Below are 16,985 nucleotides of genomic sequence, written 5' to 3'. Positions count from 1 at the left end.
GGCCTGGCAATGAACTGATTCGGGTGTGTTGACCCAGGGTGAGATCTAAAACCTGCAGGACACCAGCCCTTGAGGCCTGGAGTTCGACACCCCTGTAGATTTTCCGTGCAGACTGTCATGGTCCTTCTGTCCCAGTCAGTCTGACCTGCTATTTCTGCCATTCTCTCCTCCACCAGCTCTCTCTCTGCCTCCACTATCACTGTGTGTGTGTATTCTGGTGTTCTCGTCTTTGTGCAGCATCAGGACTTTGAGAAGAATTTCCACGTCTGGGCCACAAACACCTGCTGGCAATCACACACCTGCCTGATGATCTTGTCAAGCGCCACTATTCAGGAGTGTCATGTGTCTTTGACCCAGTGTTTTTGTGTTTTTTTTGGACCTTGGTTATTTATTATTGTGGTGATTTTGTTTCTTAGTCTTGATTTGTGCTTCCTACTTTAATTGTTTATATTTCTGTTTATTTAGTCTGTTCCCTTTCGTGTCCTGGTTCTCTTGGTCTCGTCTGTGTCTTCTCTCCAGCCCATCATGTTACCCTCCCTCGCTTTCGCTCGCTCTCTGTCTCTATGTTGTGTTTCCTGTTTTATTTTGGTAGTCCTTGTCTCACGTGTATTGTGTATAGTTTTGCTTCACCCTCATCTCATTATGTCTCATTTGTTCGTCCTGTGTTCCCAACTGTTGCCCATCCCCTCGTTATCCTGATTTAAATCCTCAGTTTATCTCTGCTTGTAGCTGTGTTTCCTTGAGGCCCACACTACTCCCACTTTACTCCCTGTTCCTATTTTCAGAGTTTTGTGTTTTAGCAAATAAAGCTCCTTTTTTTCAGTTCATCCCTTTGTTTGTGTTTTTTCACACTAACTCTAACAGGATTACATAAGCAGTCATCACAACGTAAATTCATAGGTGTCATTTCAATCGGCCAACATGTTTTGAGAAAAAGAAAATTTCGGGGGTGGAGTCGACGTTAAGTCTTCTCCTGATGTACAAACTATGGAGCCCATTGATGAGTCTAAAACACTCTTTGGGAGGGAAATGGACTGGTTCTTTTATAGTGCTTTTGTGTTGTAGTCTGAGCACTCAGAGCTCTATTTGAGCTTTGGGCTACACTTTACACAACTTGTCTCATTCACCCACAAAGAAATACAAGAATTGTTTCTATGCTTTTCTTATGTAGGTGCTTTCCAGGGGCGATTTTAGCCCCTTTTTGGGGGTGACACACTACTAAAAATGTAAAAAGCATACAGTACTTGGTTGAGACGTAACATTTTAACAACAAAATCATCTAATTGAATACATCTATTTGTGTATGATTGTCAGTCCAAAGAGGTAGAGAGGAAAGAGGAGAACGTGAGGAGAAAGTACAAGGTCAGGAAGAACCAGGTAAGAAAACAGACAGGGAACAGTGACAGGCAAACAGAAACTGTTAAACTGCTTGAGAGAGTTGACCACCAAAAGTGATAGACAAATTTACCAACCTCAAGCTGAGGTGACATAGGTTTAAATAAAAGAAAAAAATCTGCAGAGCCATATCTGCAGTAAAGATCTTTTCATACATAGTATACATTGTACCATAGGCAAAGTTGTCTCCATTTTTAGATTTGTTTATCAATATTTTGTACATTTGTACATTTCAAGGACTCTTGTATTTTTGGAGTGTATTTTTATATATCTGTATTGTATTATACATACACATTAAAAGTGAACCTCTGTCCAAAAAATGCACTCAGTTTACTTCTCATCTACTATGAGCATCATTTTCCCCCAGTAATTAAGGTTAGGATATGTATTTTTTTTTATTCCAATCCATTCTTCATTTGCAGCATTTAAATAACCTTTATTTGATTTGAAAACACTTTAAAAAAAGTGTTTTGCTTTTCTTTTACAAATGTGGGGATTCAATTTTGTTAAAATGTACAAAACACTGATGTCATGTTTTGTGACGAGGACCCAGGCACAGAGAGACTTGATGAATTTAAGAATCTTATGATTTAATAAAGAAATTGGCAGACTTGCACAGAGATGGTAAAATTATGATGACTGATAACGGAAACGAAGACAACAGAGGACGAGGACAGGAAGGAACAGGGGTTTAAATGCACCAAGGAGACAGAGAGAACTCAGGACAACTGCAGACATTTAAGGATGCAGGGACTAACAGAGACAGGGAAGAAGTCTCATCGTGACGAGTAAAGTTTATCTTGCCTGGCTGGGCAGCTCTCTGGGTGCTCAGCACCCCCAAAGCTCTGACCCTAGAATCGCCCCTGGTGCTTTCTATATAACACTTACAAACATTCAGACTCAGATAGATGCACTGGACAGATGCTTCTGAGCCACAACCAACCCAGGTAGTTGTATCATACTCAAAGTCTACTGTCAAGAGATCAAGAGTCATGTTCATGAAAGGAAACTGTTACTGGTTGCAAACCACTGGTTACCCTCAAGAACTGGAAGACTGGATTAGACTTTGCCAGTTAGACATTTAAAAGGGCAGGAACAGTTCCAAGATGAAGTTTTTTCAGCATGATTGGATTACAAAGGAGAAAAACTGATCTGAAGCAAATCACATCACCTGTCAAAGACGGTGGAGCCAATGTTATGGCACTGACGTGTATGGCTGCCAGTGTAGTGTTTATTGATGATGTGAATGCTGATACAGGTAGCAGGATGAAGTGTACACATCTTTACTCTCTGCTCACATTCAACCAAGTGTTGCACAATCAGTGGACGACCCTTCACAGTGCAAATGGATAATGGCTCAAAGAAAACTGTAAAAAACACCCACGACTTACTCTGGCAAAGAAATAGGATATTCTTCAATGGTCAAATCAGAAATTGAAACTGAAATTGAAGATGGCTTCAGTAAAGGCCTGGTAGAGCATCTCAAAGAAGGACACAGCATTTGGTGATCTCCATGTATTCAAGGCATTAGGTAGTGATAGTCTTTAATTTGGTTTTTAATCTAAATATTAAAAACTGTTTTTATATTAACAATTATCTTGGTTTGTCCAATTAATTGTGTGCCTCTGAAAATGTGGGACAATGTCTTAATATGGCTGAGATTCCTAAACAGCTGATACAAAAGGAGTTTTATGGGCCTTGAAGGTCTGGATTTCAGTCAAGTCTGAATTGTTTAAGTCAGATTTCACTCTGTTGATGTACAAAGTAAAATTGTAAAAATGTGTCATTATCCAAAAATGTTTGGATCTAACTGTATTTAAACTAATATTTGTATGATGGTTTTTGAAGAAACCATATCAGAGTCATGGCTGCTGTGCAAACAGTGAATGATTTTGTTGAGTTTGTTTGTTTCAGAGTCAGAGAGCCGTGTCTCTCTACAGTCAGAGGTTTTTGTGCGGCGCCTCAATGAGTTTGTATCACTGTGGTGGACTTTTGGTGGAGGAACCAGACTGAATGTTGGAAGTAAGTTAATTAAACTGTGTTTATTAATAAATATTAGTTTTTTATCACTTGTTAGAAATGTATTTTTTATTTTAAATAGTTTCAGGATAGATGTTTGCCCTCTTTGACAGGGCTAATTCAGATTAGCTCTGCAATGTCAATATTTTTTTTATCTCCATTTCTGTCAAACTGAAATAGAAATAACTTTTATTATAGAGAAGAAAAAAGTTATTTATCCTGGAATTAGTTTCAGAATTTTCACAACATCAACTGTTATTTGAACAATGAACGTTTTCTTTGTTTACCAAAAATAGGACGTTTAACCTCTGTTAAGGTTCAAAATTATTGAGAGAGGGATCTAAAAATAACCACAGATCCAGCCGGGTGGTGCAATTAGACGACATTTTAATGAACACATGTGTGAGTCCGACCGCTGTGCAGATTTCAGCGTCGAACTGAACTTACAATCATTAGACAACGGTCTTATAGGATAGGACAACAAAGCATACGTCACTCCAAAACCACAATGACTTTTAGCATAGAACATCATCTTCGCGTCGACGGCAGAAGCTTCCTGTCAGCCCGCCTTCGCTGTCGCTCCATGAGCGCCTCCTTATCTCCCCGAATCATCAGGTGCACTTCCTGTAAGCATCTGACAATATGCGGCAGAACTTGCACTTGCAGCCAAAAATACATCTTGACTTTTTACCTACTCTAGTCAATCTACTATGGTGTGTACGTGTGTGCGTGAGTGTGTGTGTGCCTGCTGTGTAGGCTATGTCTGTGTCATGACCTCAGCTCACCTCACACCTCTCGTCTTAACCAGACCTAAGGCCCTGAGCTCGTGCACAGCTGAACTCTGTGTGATTTCTAGGCTAAATGTCACACTCAAACCATGAAGGAAACTTACTCAAACTAAACATAAATGAACTTACGACTTACTCAAAAGGATATAAGTGATAACTGATACAAACTTAAATCTTAGCTCTAACGGATATAAGTAATAACTAATCAGGTGTGTTGCAATTCCTTTCAGAGCTCCTGTTCTTCTCACCTTGTATTGGCTGATCATAGCGCCTGCCAAGAGTTTCTGACCTTCACTTGACCAGGAGCCACAGCTCTTTAATAAGCTCAAATGCAATCATGTATAAAAGATTAAAATCATTTTCATAACACAGGTCTTCCTTCTCAGATCTGCCAATATGTTTGCTCCTCCTAATATAATCTAAAAGCAACCCTAAGCAAAACAATTTGAACTTTCCCCTATCAGTGATCCCTCTAAGTGTGTGTGTGTGGTTACGTGTATGTCCGAACCAAAACTATGTATGTGTACTCTACTGAATATAGTTTCCTGTCCCACTCACAGTACTTGCATTCAGAGTCTGCTTTCAGTTTCACTTCTGCAAAAGCCTGCAACTTCAAAGACATATAACTTCCTGTCCCTGCAGTCTACACAGAAACACTGAGATCATAGCAGCATTAGAAAAGCATTTAAAATTATAGATTCAACTCAACAATTTAAAATGGTTATAACTGGACCTGTAATAAAGACTGATATAATACCAATATATTTGAACCTCTGAATGCATCTGGGAAAGCAACATCACTATTAACATGAAACGGTAATGATGATTATAAAAATAGCAGCAAATAATAGCAGGAAAATATTTCTATTCTTCACACTAGCAAGATATGTAAAGATATTGGAGATTAAAAAGCCCATGTGCGTTTACAAGCACATAATTTGCATCTTAAGAACATTGTTTGCCCCTTGTACAGACAATGATCTATCCTAAGAAATAAATGTAGACACAGAAGTTCCCCTTTCTGGCATCCTCTTTCAAATATGGTGATGATCTCAGGCCTTTGAGGTCCCCATGGACTGGACAACTTCTTCTGTCACCTGTTGGCAAGCAAGCTCTAGTGCAGCAGGATGCTGAATACATTCAGGCCTTTGCTCAAGCCTGCTTCTTGATTATATGTACTATTACAAATGCTTGTTATGTGGTTTAATGCAATGTTCATTAATACAATGATAATGCCAATAATAAGTATAAGTAGCAGTAAAATATTCCTTATTCCACACCTCGTAAGACCCGAACTCTTCCATGGGATGCATTTTTAATTTCTCTTTGATATTTGGGCTGATTGGAACCCGATGAATGTAAAAACAAAGAATTACCAGATTTTCTTTTTACCTGATTTTTGTTTCTAAGAAAAATGAGAGTCACATATGAAGACATTAGTTTTAAATTGTCCTCGTAAGTGGAAATCAGGCCCTTGTAGCGCAAAATTTTGTATTTTGGTCTAGACCAGGGGTAGGCAACTCCAGGCCTCGAGTGCCGGTGTCCTGGAGGTTTTAGATGTGTCCATGATCCATCACAGCTGATTTAAAGGGCTAAATGACTCCTCAGCATTTCTTGAAGTTCTCCAGAGGCCTGGTAATGAACTAATCATTTGATTCAGGTGTGTTAACCCAGGGTGCGATCTAAAACCTGCAGGACACCGGCACTCGAGGCCTGGAGTTGCCTACCCCTGGTCTAGACAACCCAAAATGTGATGTCCACATATGTGGATGCCAGGTCCTCGGGGGTTATATACATATATATATGTATATATCTATATCATTGGTCTTTTTATTGTGTAAAAGACTTTTTTTATTTTCCAGTTGTGTGACTTGGTCAATAAAATGTCAAATCTAAACGAAGAACATTTTGCTGTAATGACATGGGGGACTGTCTTTGTTTCCACTCACTTCATCAGTTATTTATAATTCAGACTTCTAATCATTTTAAAGCCAAACTTCTGCTGTAAATGTTGCCACATCTGCTTCTTTTATTTCCAGTGTAGTTTGAACATATTTCAGGTCAAACTGTGTGATGATTCTCTCTGTGCTGATATGCATGAGAGGTTTCTTAAAGGGAAGTGAAACAATGTGTGAGTTAATGACTGGTGGAGCAGAAAAAACACCTGACAGAAACTTCTTAACGGAGAAATTCAAATTGTGGTTCCTGTCCTCTAAGCTGATTGGTGTTTCCTAGGTGATGCCCGCCCCGCCCTGAAGGTGCTGGGTCCCTCCAGTGAGGAGCTGAAACAGGGGAAGGCCACGCTCATGTGTCTGGCCAACAAGGGCTTCCCCTCAGACTGGAGTCTGTCCTGGAAGGTGGATGGCAGTGGCAGCATCAGCTGGGAGGAGAGCAGGAGCCCCGTGGTGCTGCAGAATGACGGCCTCTACAGCTGGAGCAGCACCCTGAGGCTCCCTGCAGACCGCTGGATGAAGGTGGGCTCTGTGACCTGTGAGGCCACCCAGGGCTCCCAGACTCTGGTCTCAGAGCCACTGAGGAGAGTCCAGTGTTCCCAGTCCTGATGTCAATCACTGAGTCTTTGATTCAGTTTTGTTTTGTGGTACTGATCTCTGCTTGTGTGTCGTATCATCCTTTGTCTCTTTGTTACTTTTACTTTTCATATTAAAAAAAAAAAACAATAGAAAAATTTCCATTTCATAATTACAAAAAATTATAACAAATACCTCTGCATTCATCCTCTTGTGTCTAGTGTCTGTTCTAAAAAGAATAAATGTTAATGAGTAAACATGTTCTTTGAGTTCTCGACTTTAACAAATACACCTTAAAATATAAACATTTAATAAACAAAACCAAAGTAACAATGAGTGTTATATAATTTGAAATTGTTGACTATATAGTTAATCCTATATGTAATGTATATTTGCTTATTTTTAGTCTTGATGCAGTTATTTCACCCATATTTTATTACACACACACAGACAGCATGGCATCTTATATGTCATCTCCACTTAGGTAACCAATCTGTATTTCTACAATTAAATCATAGGAGCCTTTTATATTCTCCACCAATCACCTAAAGGCACCTTCACACTGAGATTTATATAATCACATGAATCAGCCTTTGAAAGTCAGAATGACAGAAGAGCCCTGAGATTTGAAGCACCAAAAACACACGCTGCTTGGATGTAATGGGTATCATACATTTATAAATGCTGCATAAAACTGAAACAGTACTGTAGTTTTTAAAAATGAGTCTGACTCATTAAACTGACTCATATGTTATACTGGCTGGATTTGAAATATTAAAGCTGAATCCCTATAAATCTAGACTTCTATAGCTCTCAAAACAGTCTGCATTGGTCTCATTTTATCAGAAGCTTAATAAAAATATGTAAAATGTTTTAACTGCAAATGTTAGAATTGAAACTATTATTAAATGATGAAATAGTTTACGTCTCTGAGCAGCTGTTGATTCCAATTTTCTTCTTCTCAGTTTCTTCCTCTCCAGCTGAGGGAGGTTTTTTATAGTGTTGTTTCACTGTGTGAGTGGGTAGTTGTGAAGCTGCTGACAGTGATAAACTCCTGCATCTTCAGCCTGAACTCCACTGATGGTCAGAGTGAAGTCAGCTCCAGACTGACTCCCAGTGTAACGACCAGAAACTCCAGACTGACAGGAGGTAGCATCATGAATCAGCAGATTTCTGTAGATACCACCAGTGTTGGTCAAGTTACTTGAAGAAAAAAAAAAGTTACTAATTACTGATTACTTCTCCAAGAAAGCAATCCTGCTACTTTATTACTTGATACCCAACCTGAATACGTAATAAAGCAATTGACCTTTCTGCATATTCCAGCAAATAAAATCAATGATCCAGCGGAACTGAGTCACTCTTAAATCTATTCTCACCTGTTTAGCAGGAGTGGGACTGGTGGAGGTTTGCCCCGTGCCACAGCGATCATGTCAGTGGGAGGATCCGGGGGTTTCTCTGTGAATGTCACATTTCTGTGGCAGCGTGCTCGCTCGGTGCTTGCTCAGAGGTTTAGGGGTTTTTTCGTAAAAAGAACTTTTCTTCCCGCACAGAGTGTTCAGTGGAAGCTAATGTTTTTGTCACTTTTTACGGAATCAAACTCAAAGTAAGGTCAGTACTTCCACACTTTAAACACTACATGGTCGTACTCTCTCCCGCACTCCATATTATCCATTGTTGCTGCCATGGACATCGCACACGCTTATGTCATTGTCATGAGAGACTTTAACAAACAAAATCACAGTTTAGTAACGCAGTAACGCAGCATGCTTATGGGAAAGTAACAGTAATGTAATTACTTTTTTGCAATAGTAATCCCTTACCTTACTCATTATTTGAAAAAAGTAATCGGATTACAGTAACGCACGGTCCTGTCCATCTCTGGATCCATCTCTGGATGTCATCACTAACACCTGAACTGGCTTTACATCTGATAGAGACAGTTTGTCCTGGAACAACAGACTGAGCTTTAGGAGTCTGAGTCAGGATGATTTCTGCTGATCAAGCTGGAAATATGAAAAACAAGAATTAATGAGACAAATCCACCTTTAAAATGTACATCAGACAAAGTTTATAGGCTTTGTTTTTTATATACTGCGTGTTCATGTTGGTATAGTTGGGTTAGTTGGTCACTCATGTTTTGGCTTGTTGACTGTGGACTTTCCATTTCACTAGCTGGGCCCACGTCCTCATTTTAGGTTTGACAGCGTTTTAGTAGGTAAAGGTGAATGCTTAGACATGAACTGAGCTGCGGTTTGGGGAAGAAGTCGAAGGGGACTGGCGACGGCTCCCGGGCCTGGTAGATCCCCATGTACTAAATAGGAGTGAAGAAGTTAAGGAATTGAGAACAAGGAGGGAGGGAGGGTGGGGCACGTAAACGAGAACGAACAGTTTGCAGAACTGGGGGGAAACCTATATAGATGACAACCGTAGGGAGCGTGTTTGGAGGCGTGGTCCCGCTCCTGAAATTCCGATACATAATCTCCAATAGAAAGATTGCGTCATGTCTGCGGCGGCAGTCGTGTGGTGTGTGGGAGAAAAGAACCCAAAATGCAGGAACTGGCTTGATGTGAGTCAGCGTTTTATTTACAATGGGTGAAGTACAAACAGAAACGAGGGTGGTAAGGATAACACTACGACACAAACCTGAACTGTGGGCAATCGTGGCTCAAGAGTTGGCAGTTTGTCTTGTAATCGGAAGGTTGCCAGTTCGAGCTCCGGCTCGGACAATCTCGGTTGTTGTGTCCTTGGGCAAGACATTTCACCCGTTGCCTACTGGTGATGGCCAGAGGGGCCGATGGCACGATATGGCAGCCTCGCTTCTGTCAGTCTGTCCCAGGGCAGCTGTGGCTACAACTGTAGCTTGCCTCCACCAGTGTGTGTGAATGTGAGAGTGAATGAATACTGGAATTGTAAAGCGCTTTGGGTGCCTTGAAAAGCGCTATATAAATGCAATCCGTTATTATAATAAACCTGTACATCCTCATGTATGCTCATGTAGCGAGGAATGCCCAGACCTCTACATCGGAGAGCCCAAACAGCTACTTCATAAATGCATGGCACAACATAAAAGAGCCATGGGGCAAGACTCAGCGGTCCATCTGCATCTAAAGGACAAAGGTCACTTTTTCGAGGATGCTAATGTTCACATTTTGGACAGCGAAGACAGGTGGTTTGAAAGAGGAGTGAAAGAAGCCATTTATGTCCACTGTGAGCGACCATCTTTGAGCAGAGGCGGTGGTTTATGACACCAACTGTCTGCCATCTATAATCCAGTTTTGAGATCCTTCCCAGATGCCTCAATGCCCACTCACATCCTTGGCCCTTTGACCTCAGTTAATGACATGATAGGGTGGGGCTAGGTTTAACAATGGGTTCACATGAAACCTTGGCTGATTGTGACCTACACCTGTTTTCACACCAGGATTAGGTAGTGGATCAGTAGGGGCTCCATAACCCTCTTGGGGACACTCCCATAGGGCCTAAAATTTAGGACTCTCCATCAATTGCCCTTAGAACTGAAGTTTCTCGGATGAGAGGTGAAACGTCTTCAAGGAAACTTAAAGAAGTCCAGATGCTTTTCTTTCAAGGCTCCTTAGACTAACTAAAAAATACTGAAATGTAAATGACTGAAATATCTCATCACGCTTGACTTAAAAGAGTAAAATACAGTGTAAACAGCATTGTTGATACAACACATTTTCAGCCAAAGAGTAAATTTAGCGACTTCTTTCATTTTATTTTTATTAATCTTTGTTTTATTATGTCAGGAAAAGCTTATATTATAAAAATCTTATATTGTAAAAAAAGTCTATATTATAAAAAAAAAAATTAAAGCTTATGTTTTATGATTTCAAAATGGATGTATGCAGTGCCACTGGTACTCTTTATAATGAAACATTTTGAATATCTTGTAATTTATTAAACATTCCCAAAAAACTACTCAGTACAGCAGAATTCAGTACAGATACAAGTATGGCATTATCATGATTATTATTATCTCAGTACTCTGATGAACAAGTTAATGCATGAACATGTACAGAAGTTAGGGAGCACAGACTCTCTGCTTCCATAAAATATCCCTCTGTTGTGATTTCATAGCAGCTCCCATCTCCTTTAAAACACACGAGCTATACATGGACTATAGTACATTACACTGACTGAGTTATCAGAGTGGAAAATCTGACATTTTGTTAATGAACTCATGAACACAAATAAATACAAATTGTATGAATCATTTTGTTATTTTACACAGTGGTTTTGCAATTAGGTTTGTACTCCACTAGCTAAAAGCTGAAAAAATGTTTTTTTTTTCTCATCTTTGACATAAAGACCAGTTTAGAAATCAATCTCCACTACAGCATGTTCAAAATATTTAGAAACACACCCAGATAGAAGGCTAGTATTAATAACTGACTGCACACTTATTTCCACACTGTCAAGAACATCCTTGAGTAGGTGAGAGGGAATGATGTCTTGCCCCCAAGACATTTTGTAGGTTTGGTGGCTCCTTAGAGTACGAGGACCTGGATGACTGAGAACCTTCACAGATCTATTTTCAAGCTAAGCTCAAAGTTCATAGCCAAGCTTTTTTCAATACACTGCTCAGCTTTCTTTATCATAATCGTACACATCATGGTTTTGTCAGCTTCATTTCAGAGAAATAAATTTTTGCAAGATGAGAGAATGTTTCTCGCGACTTTCTCCAGCTTTTCCTTGCTATGCAAAAAATGATGGTATTTGTTTAAGAGATCTACAGTGTGTGTGTGTGTGTGTGTGTGTGTGTGTGTGTGTGTGTCCTCAGTGAACTGTATCAGTCTCTGCAGTATCTTCCAGCTGCAGCAGTCAGTTCAGTTTCTGTTCAGTCTGACTGAGGGAGGTTTTTGTACGACTGTTTTTCACTGTGTGCACACCCACTGACTGTTAGGATAGTGAAGACTCTGACAGTAATAAACTGCTGCATCTTCAGCCTGGACTCCACTGATGGTCAGAGTGAAGTCAGAGTTTGATCCACTGCCTGTAAAACGATCTGGAATCCCTGATTGTCGAGTGCTAGCAAGGTAAATGAGCAGTTTAGGAACTCCTTCATCTTTCTGTTGGTACCAGGCTAAATAGTTGTTGTTATAAACATTCTGACTGGTCGTACACTTGATGCTCACAGATCCTCCCACAGCAGAGCTCACTGCTCCAGGCTGAGTCACTGTGATCTGTCCTCTGGACTCTGAGGATACAGAGACAAAAACATAAAGCAGCTTCATGGTTTTGTGGGCTTCATTTCAGAGGGACAGATGTTGATAGAGGAGAGGAGTTTGATTCTCTGGACTTTACCTGTGAAGCAGCAGCAGAGGAGAGTCCAGATGAGGACGCAGATCAAAGTCATGTTTTTGATGAGGAGGATTTCTGTGGCTTCTGTTGTGATGAAGGACATCTGTCAGTCATCCAGTGTTCAACTCTCAGGACTATAAACTCTCCCAGAGCACTGGAGCATGGTGCTGCTGATGCAAAGTGCCTCTCTATGGAAATGATCTGACTGACTCCAACAGGGACTTGGATCAAATAGTTGATGCTGTTTATCAATTAATCAGTTAGTTTTTCCACAATGTTCACTGTAAAATATTTCAAAAAGATTAATATTTTTCTGGTATCCGCCCTGCGCTGAGCCCTCATCATGCCGCTTGCTCAGCTCACCTGTTCCTGATCCACAAGCATTCAGAAGAACATATTTAAGATCAGCATCTTCATCTCTCCCCTGCCAGTTCGTCAACTAACCTCATGATGGTAACAGGTTCATGCTCCTGTTAAAGTCTTGTACTTACCTTATGTTTTCTGTGCTTCTAGTTGCCACATCTAACCATCATTCCAGTACCTGCATCTTTGGTTTTGCTGGACACACACTTCACTGCTCACATTTGTATCATTCACCACCTCCACCTGCCTGTCCTCCTGCTGCCGTCTCTTGTGGATCACTGGAAAACAAAGTTGGAATCATCCCACTCACTCACCACTCGTGGAGCTCAACTGGTCATCCACCTCCCCTAGAGGTGTTTAACCCTCCACCTGCCAAGTAAGAATACCTTTCCAATATTCTTCACCTCTCCAGTCGAGCTTCGCTAATCACACTCTCCCTCTTCCCACAGTTGCAACTCGCTTGCCTTCTTGCCAAGAATCCCTCCTTTGTGTTGCCAGTAAGTAAATAAAGTAAATAAACTAGTTGAAACTTTATTGTTGCTTCCCATGCTTGAATCTGCTTTTGGGTCCTCTCGCAGCAGCCTCCAGGCTCCTGTGAATTTGCGCTTTCTTGATCAGGCGGTGAATCAATTTATCAGATTACTGGTTGGAAATATACTTTATAATTTCTATTTTTATTTTCTTGTGTCTTAAGATAGAGAATAGAATAGAATAGAATAATAATCCTTTAATTGTCCCTGAAGGGGAAATTTGGTTGTAACAGCAGCCAGAAAGACACATATACAAACAAACAGTACACAGGACACAGAACAGAAACATACACAATTTTTTTCCTTACATATTTACATTAAGGACAATGGTTACAATAAACAGAGTACTGTACAGTTAATGTACAGTTAATTAAATAAAATTAACTACAGATAAAAGGCAAACCCAGGTTGTAGTGCAAATCGGTTGATTAAATTATTGCAGTTACAGCACAGATGTAAACATCTATGATTGTTGGGAGCAGTTTTGATTGTACAGTCTGACAGCTGCAGGGAGGAAGGACCTGCGGAAACGCTCCTTCATGCATCTAGGATGCAGCAGTCTGTCACTGAAGGAGCTCTGCAGTTCAGCAACATTTACATGTATGGGGTGGGAGACTCTGTCCATCAGAGAAGTTATTTTGGCCAGAGTCCTTCTCTCTGGGTCGAGGGTGCATCCCAGAACAGAGCTGGCCTTCCTAATGAGTTTATCCAACCTCTTCCTCTCAGCTGTCGATAAACAGCTGCTCCAACATACGACACTGTAAAAAATGACAGATGCCACCACAGAGTCATAGAAGGTCTTTAAAAGCGCTCCCTGGGCTCCAAATGACCTCAGCAGGTAGAGTCTGCTCTGACCCTTCCTGTAAAGAGCATCAGTGTTGTGGCTCCAGTCCAGTTTATTTAAGATACATCCTCACATGGTTATTTTTTTTATTGGGCATTTCTGCAATGTCGAATTTCTCATTTTGAAAAATATATCCTTTTTTTTTTTGTTCTTTTTTTGCCTGTCCCGTTTGGTTCTTTAGCCATCAGAATTGATGTCTGAAGGCCAAGAAAGATGCCCAATGGATTTACTTTACCAAGTGGATCATCATGGCCCTGCCATATCGATCCATTTGATCGACCTTTGTTATTGTTATTTATTTTATTTTATTATCAGTTGTTACAGACCGGACAGACATGACTGGGGGATAGGAAAGAGAGAAAGAAAGATGAAGGAAAAGAAAAACGGAGGACAAGAGGGACAGTAAGAAAGGACACAAAAAAGAAAAAAATCTCCCAGATCACCTGTTCAGAGGGAAAAAAAAGAAAGAAAAGAGAAAACAAGCAAAATAAGAGAGCAACATAATAAACACAACACCATCGCATTAGTCTAGCTAAGTGTAAATAACAGTAAATACTAAATATTGAATGTCGTTGTACATCACGCAGGACCGACAGCGCACAATGTGCTTTGAGGTAGCAGCCAAGAAAAGTGTAGTTTGTGTCTGTGAACAGTGAACACCAGTGTGCACACCTGTGTGGATCAGCACGCATGTATTCAAAAGGCTTCTCCATGTAACGATCTGCTAGAGGGTGTGGGGAGTCATAGCCCCATCCCCCAGGGCATGAAGCAGGCATGGAGGAGATCCAGGCCCCAGACATCCAGAGGCCCTCAGAGTGTGAGAGCCCAAGGAGGACCACCAGAGAGGCATCTGTGCCACCCTCCTGGGAAGAGATGAGGAGAGCCCCAGACAAGGGGTCACCCAGTAGCCACAGAGCAGAAGCCAGAGGGGGTTGCAGTGGTGTGCCCGTGGCCTCTGCCAGCAGCCACTTGTGACAGAGTAAACCGAGTAGCAGGACCTGAGTGCCCCCCACCCCCCAGAAGAGGCCTGACTGCGCCATGGGCACCAGGCCCAGCCAAGCAGCCACGGGGAGTGAGCCAGAACATACCTGAGCGCCCAGCCCCGGACACAAAGAACCACCGACGCCTGAGGGCATCAGCCATGCTTGTGTCTCAATCTTGCAGCCCATGTCACCCCTACTTGCGGCCCGCATAATGACGTAAATAAATATTTTTAAGAAGTATTATTCAAAAAATTATTTAATATGAAGGCAATAGGCAGAGTGTTACAGGCATTGGCCCTAAAGAATGTAGCCACATGGGCAGTGTAGTCCATGCTGTAGGGAGAGTGGACTGCCATACCCGTTGCTAAATCACACAGCAATAATACATTCATGTAGTTGTAAAAAGCATGATACGTTACGTTACTCAATGAGAGTAACGTAACAGAATACGTTACAAAATACATTTTGGGGCATGTATTCTGTAATCTGTAGTGGAATACATTTTAAAAGTAACCTTCCCAACACTAGCAGTGGGACACAAAGTTGTGCTGAATGGTTTTATTTACGTGTGTGTTTGTGTATGTGTGTGTGTGTCTGTGTGTGTGTGTGTGTGTGTGTCCTCAGTGAACTGTATCAGTCTCTGCAGTATCTTCCAGCTGCAGCAGTCAGTTCAGTTTCTGTTCAGTCTGACTGACGGAGGTTTTTGTACGACTGTTTTTCACTGTGTGAACACATCCTGACTGTTAGGATAGTGAAAACTCTGACAGTAATAAACTGCTGCATCTTCAGCCTGGACTCCACTGATGGTCAGAGTGAAGTCAGAGTTTGATCCACTGCCTGTAAAACGATCTGGAATCCCTGAATCTCGAGTGCTAGCATAGGTAATGAGACGTTTGGGGGGGTTTCCATCTTTCTGTTGGTACCAGGCTAAACAGTGAGAGCTGCCAGAAACATAAACATTCTGACTGGTCCTACACTTGATGCTCACAGATCCTCCCACAGCAGAGCTCACTGCTCCAGGCTGAGTCACTGTGATCTGTCCTCTGGACTCTGAGGATACAGAGACAAAAACATAAAGCAGCTTCATGGTTTTGTGGGCTTCATTTCAGAGGGACAGATGTTGATAGAGGAGAAGAGTTTGATTCTCTGGACTTTACCTGTGAAGCAGCAGCAGAGGAGAGTCCAGATGAGGACGCAGATCAAAGTCATGTTTTTGATGAGGAGGATTTCTGTGGCTTCTGTTGTGATGAAGGACAGCTGTCAGTCATCCAGTGTTCAACTCTCAGGACTATAAACTCTCCCAGAGCACTGGAGCATGGTGCTGCTGATGCAAAGTGCCTCTCTATGGAAATGATCTGACTGAAAACAACAAGTAGTTGGATCAAATAGTAGATGCTGTTTATCAATTAATCAGTCATTTTTTCACAATGTTCACTGTAAATTATTTCAAAAAGACTGATTATTTGGAAATGATATTTCCTTTTTCTTCTTTGAATAGTTAAGTTGTCTTTATCTTGATCAGGTCATGAATCAATTAAAAAATAATAATTGGTTTGAAATGAATTTTATTTCTATACAAAATTTATATTTTGTATAGAAATACTTTTGAGTGTATGAACATTCTTTCTTTCTTGTGTTTTAGGATACATCCACACATTAATGGATGTGTGGAATTTTTAAATTTGGGTATTTTCTGCAATCTTTTACAAAAACATGTCCATTGACTGAGAAAGCAAGAAAATGTTTCATGATCAAAACAGAGCAGTACTTTGTGATATAACCCCAAGTGTTGCCAAATGCCAAAAAAACATGCAAACAATGTCTGAAGATAAAGACACAGACATTCGTCCTTGTAAGACAAAATCTGATTTCCTCTTGTTCACTTAAAAAAAAAAAAGAAAAAGAAAAGAAATGTTGCACTTGTCTACTCAAACACATGAACAGTTTCAGAGAATCTTCACCCTGAAAGAAATTTTAGAAACGTACCTGTCAACAAATCAAAGAACCGCTTACATGTAAGCAACAGGACAGAATAGAAAAGTTTTCCCCCCAAAAAAGAACCTGAACATTTGAACATGGCGTCAAAAATGAAAGACATTAAAAAAAAATCAGAGGAAAGGTACAATTTGCAAAATTTTGCAATTTTAGAGTTTTGTAAAACTCAGTACAAAAAAACTTGCAGTGATTCACATTGATGCATGATGCTGACC

At 40.7% G+C, this 16,985-nt stretch overlaps 2 gene segments (V, D, J or C); one reads left to right on the top strand and one right to left on the bottom strand.

The window, feature by feature from the left end:
• The first annotated feature begins 3,266 nt into the window (after positions 1–3,266).
• On the top strand, positions 3,267–6,785 carry LOC102079018 (Ig kappa-b4 chain C region-like). The segment is given in 2 exon segments: positions 3,267–3,417; positions 6,438–6,785. Coding segments are annotated over 2 exon segments (462 nt in total).
• A 3,843-nt stretch (positions 6,786–10,628) lies between these two features.
• LOC109199887 (Ig kappa chain V region 3381-like) lies at positions 10,629–15,988 on the bottom strand. The segment is given in 2 exon segments: positions 10,629–11,951; positions 15,933–15,988. Coding segments are annotated over 2 exon segments (375 nt in total).
• Between the last annotated feature and the right edge of the window lie 997 nt (positions 15,989–16,985).

This window comes from Oreochromis niloticus, unplaced genomic scaffold, assembly GCF_001858045.2.
Source record: "Oreochromis niloticus isolate F11D_XX unplaced genomic scaffold, O_niloticus_UMD_NMBU tig00000852_pilon, whole genome shotgun sequence".
In the NCBI taxonomy this organism is placed as follows: Eukaryota; Metazoa; Chordata; class Actinopteri; order Cichliformes; family Cichlidae; genus Oreochromis; species Oreochromis niloticus.
This window is presented reverse-complemented; position numbering and strand designations above follow the sequence as displayed.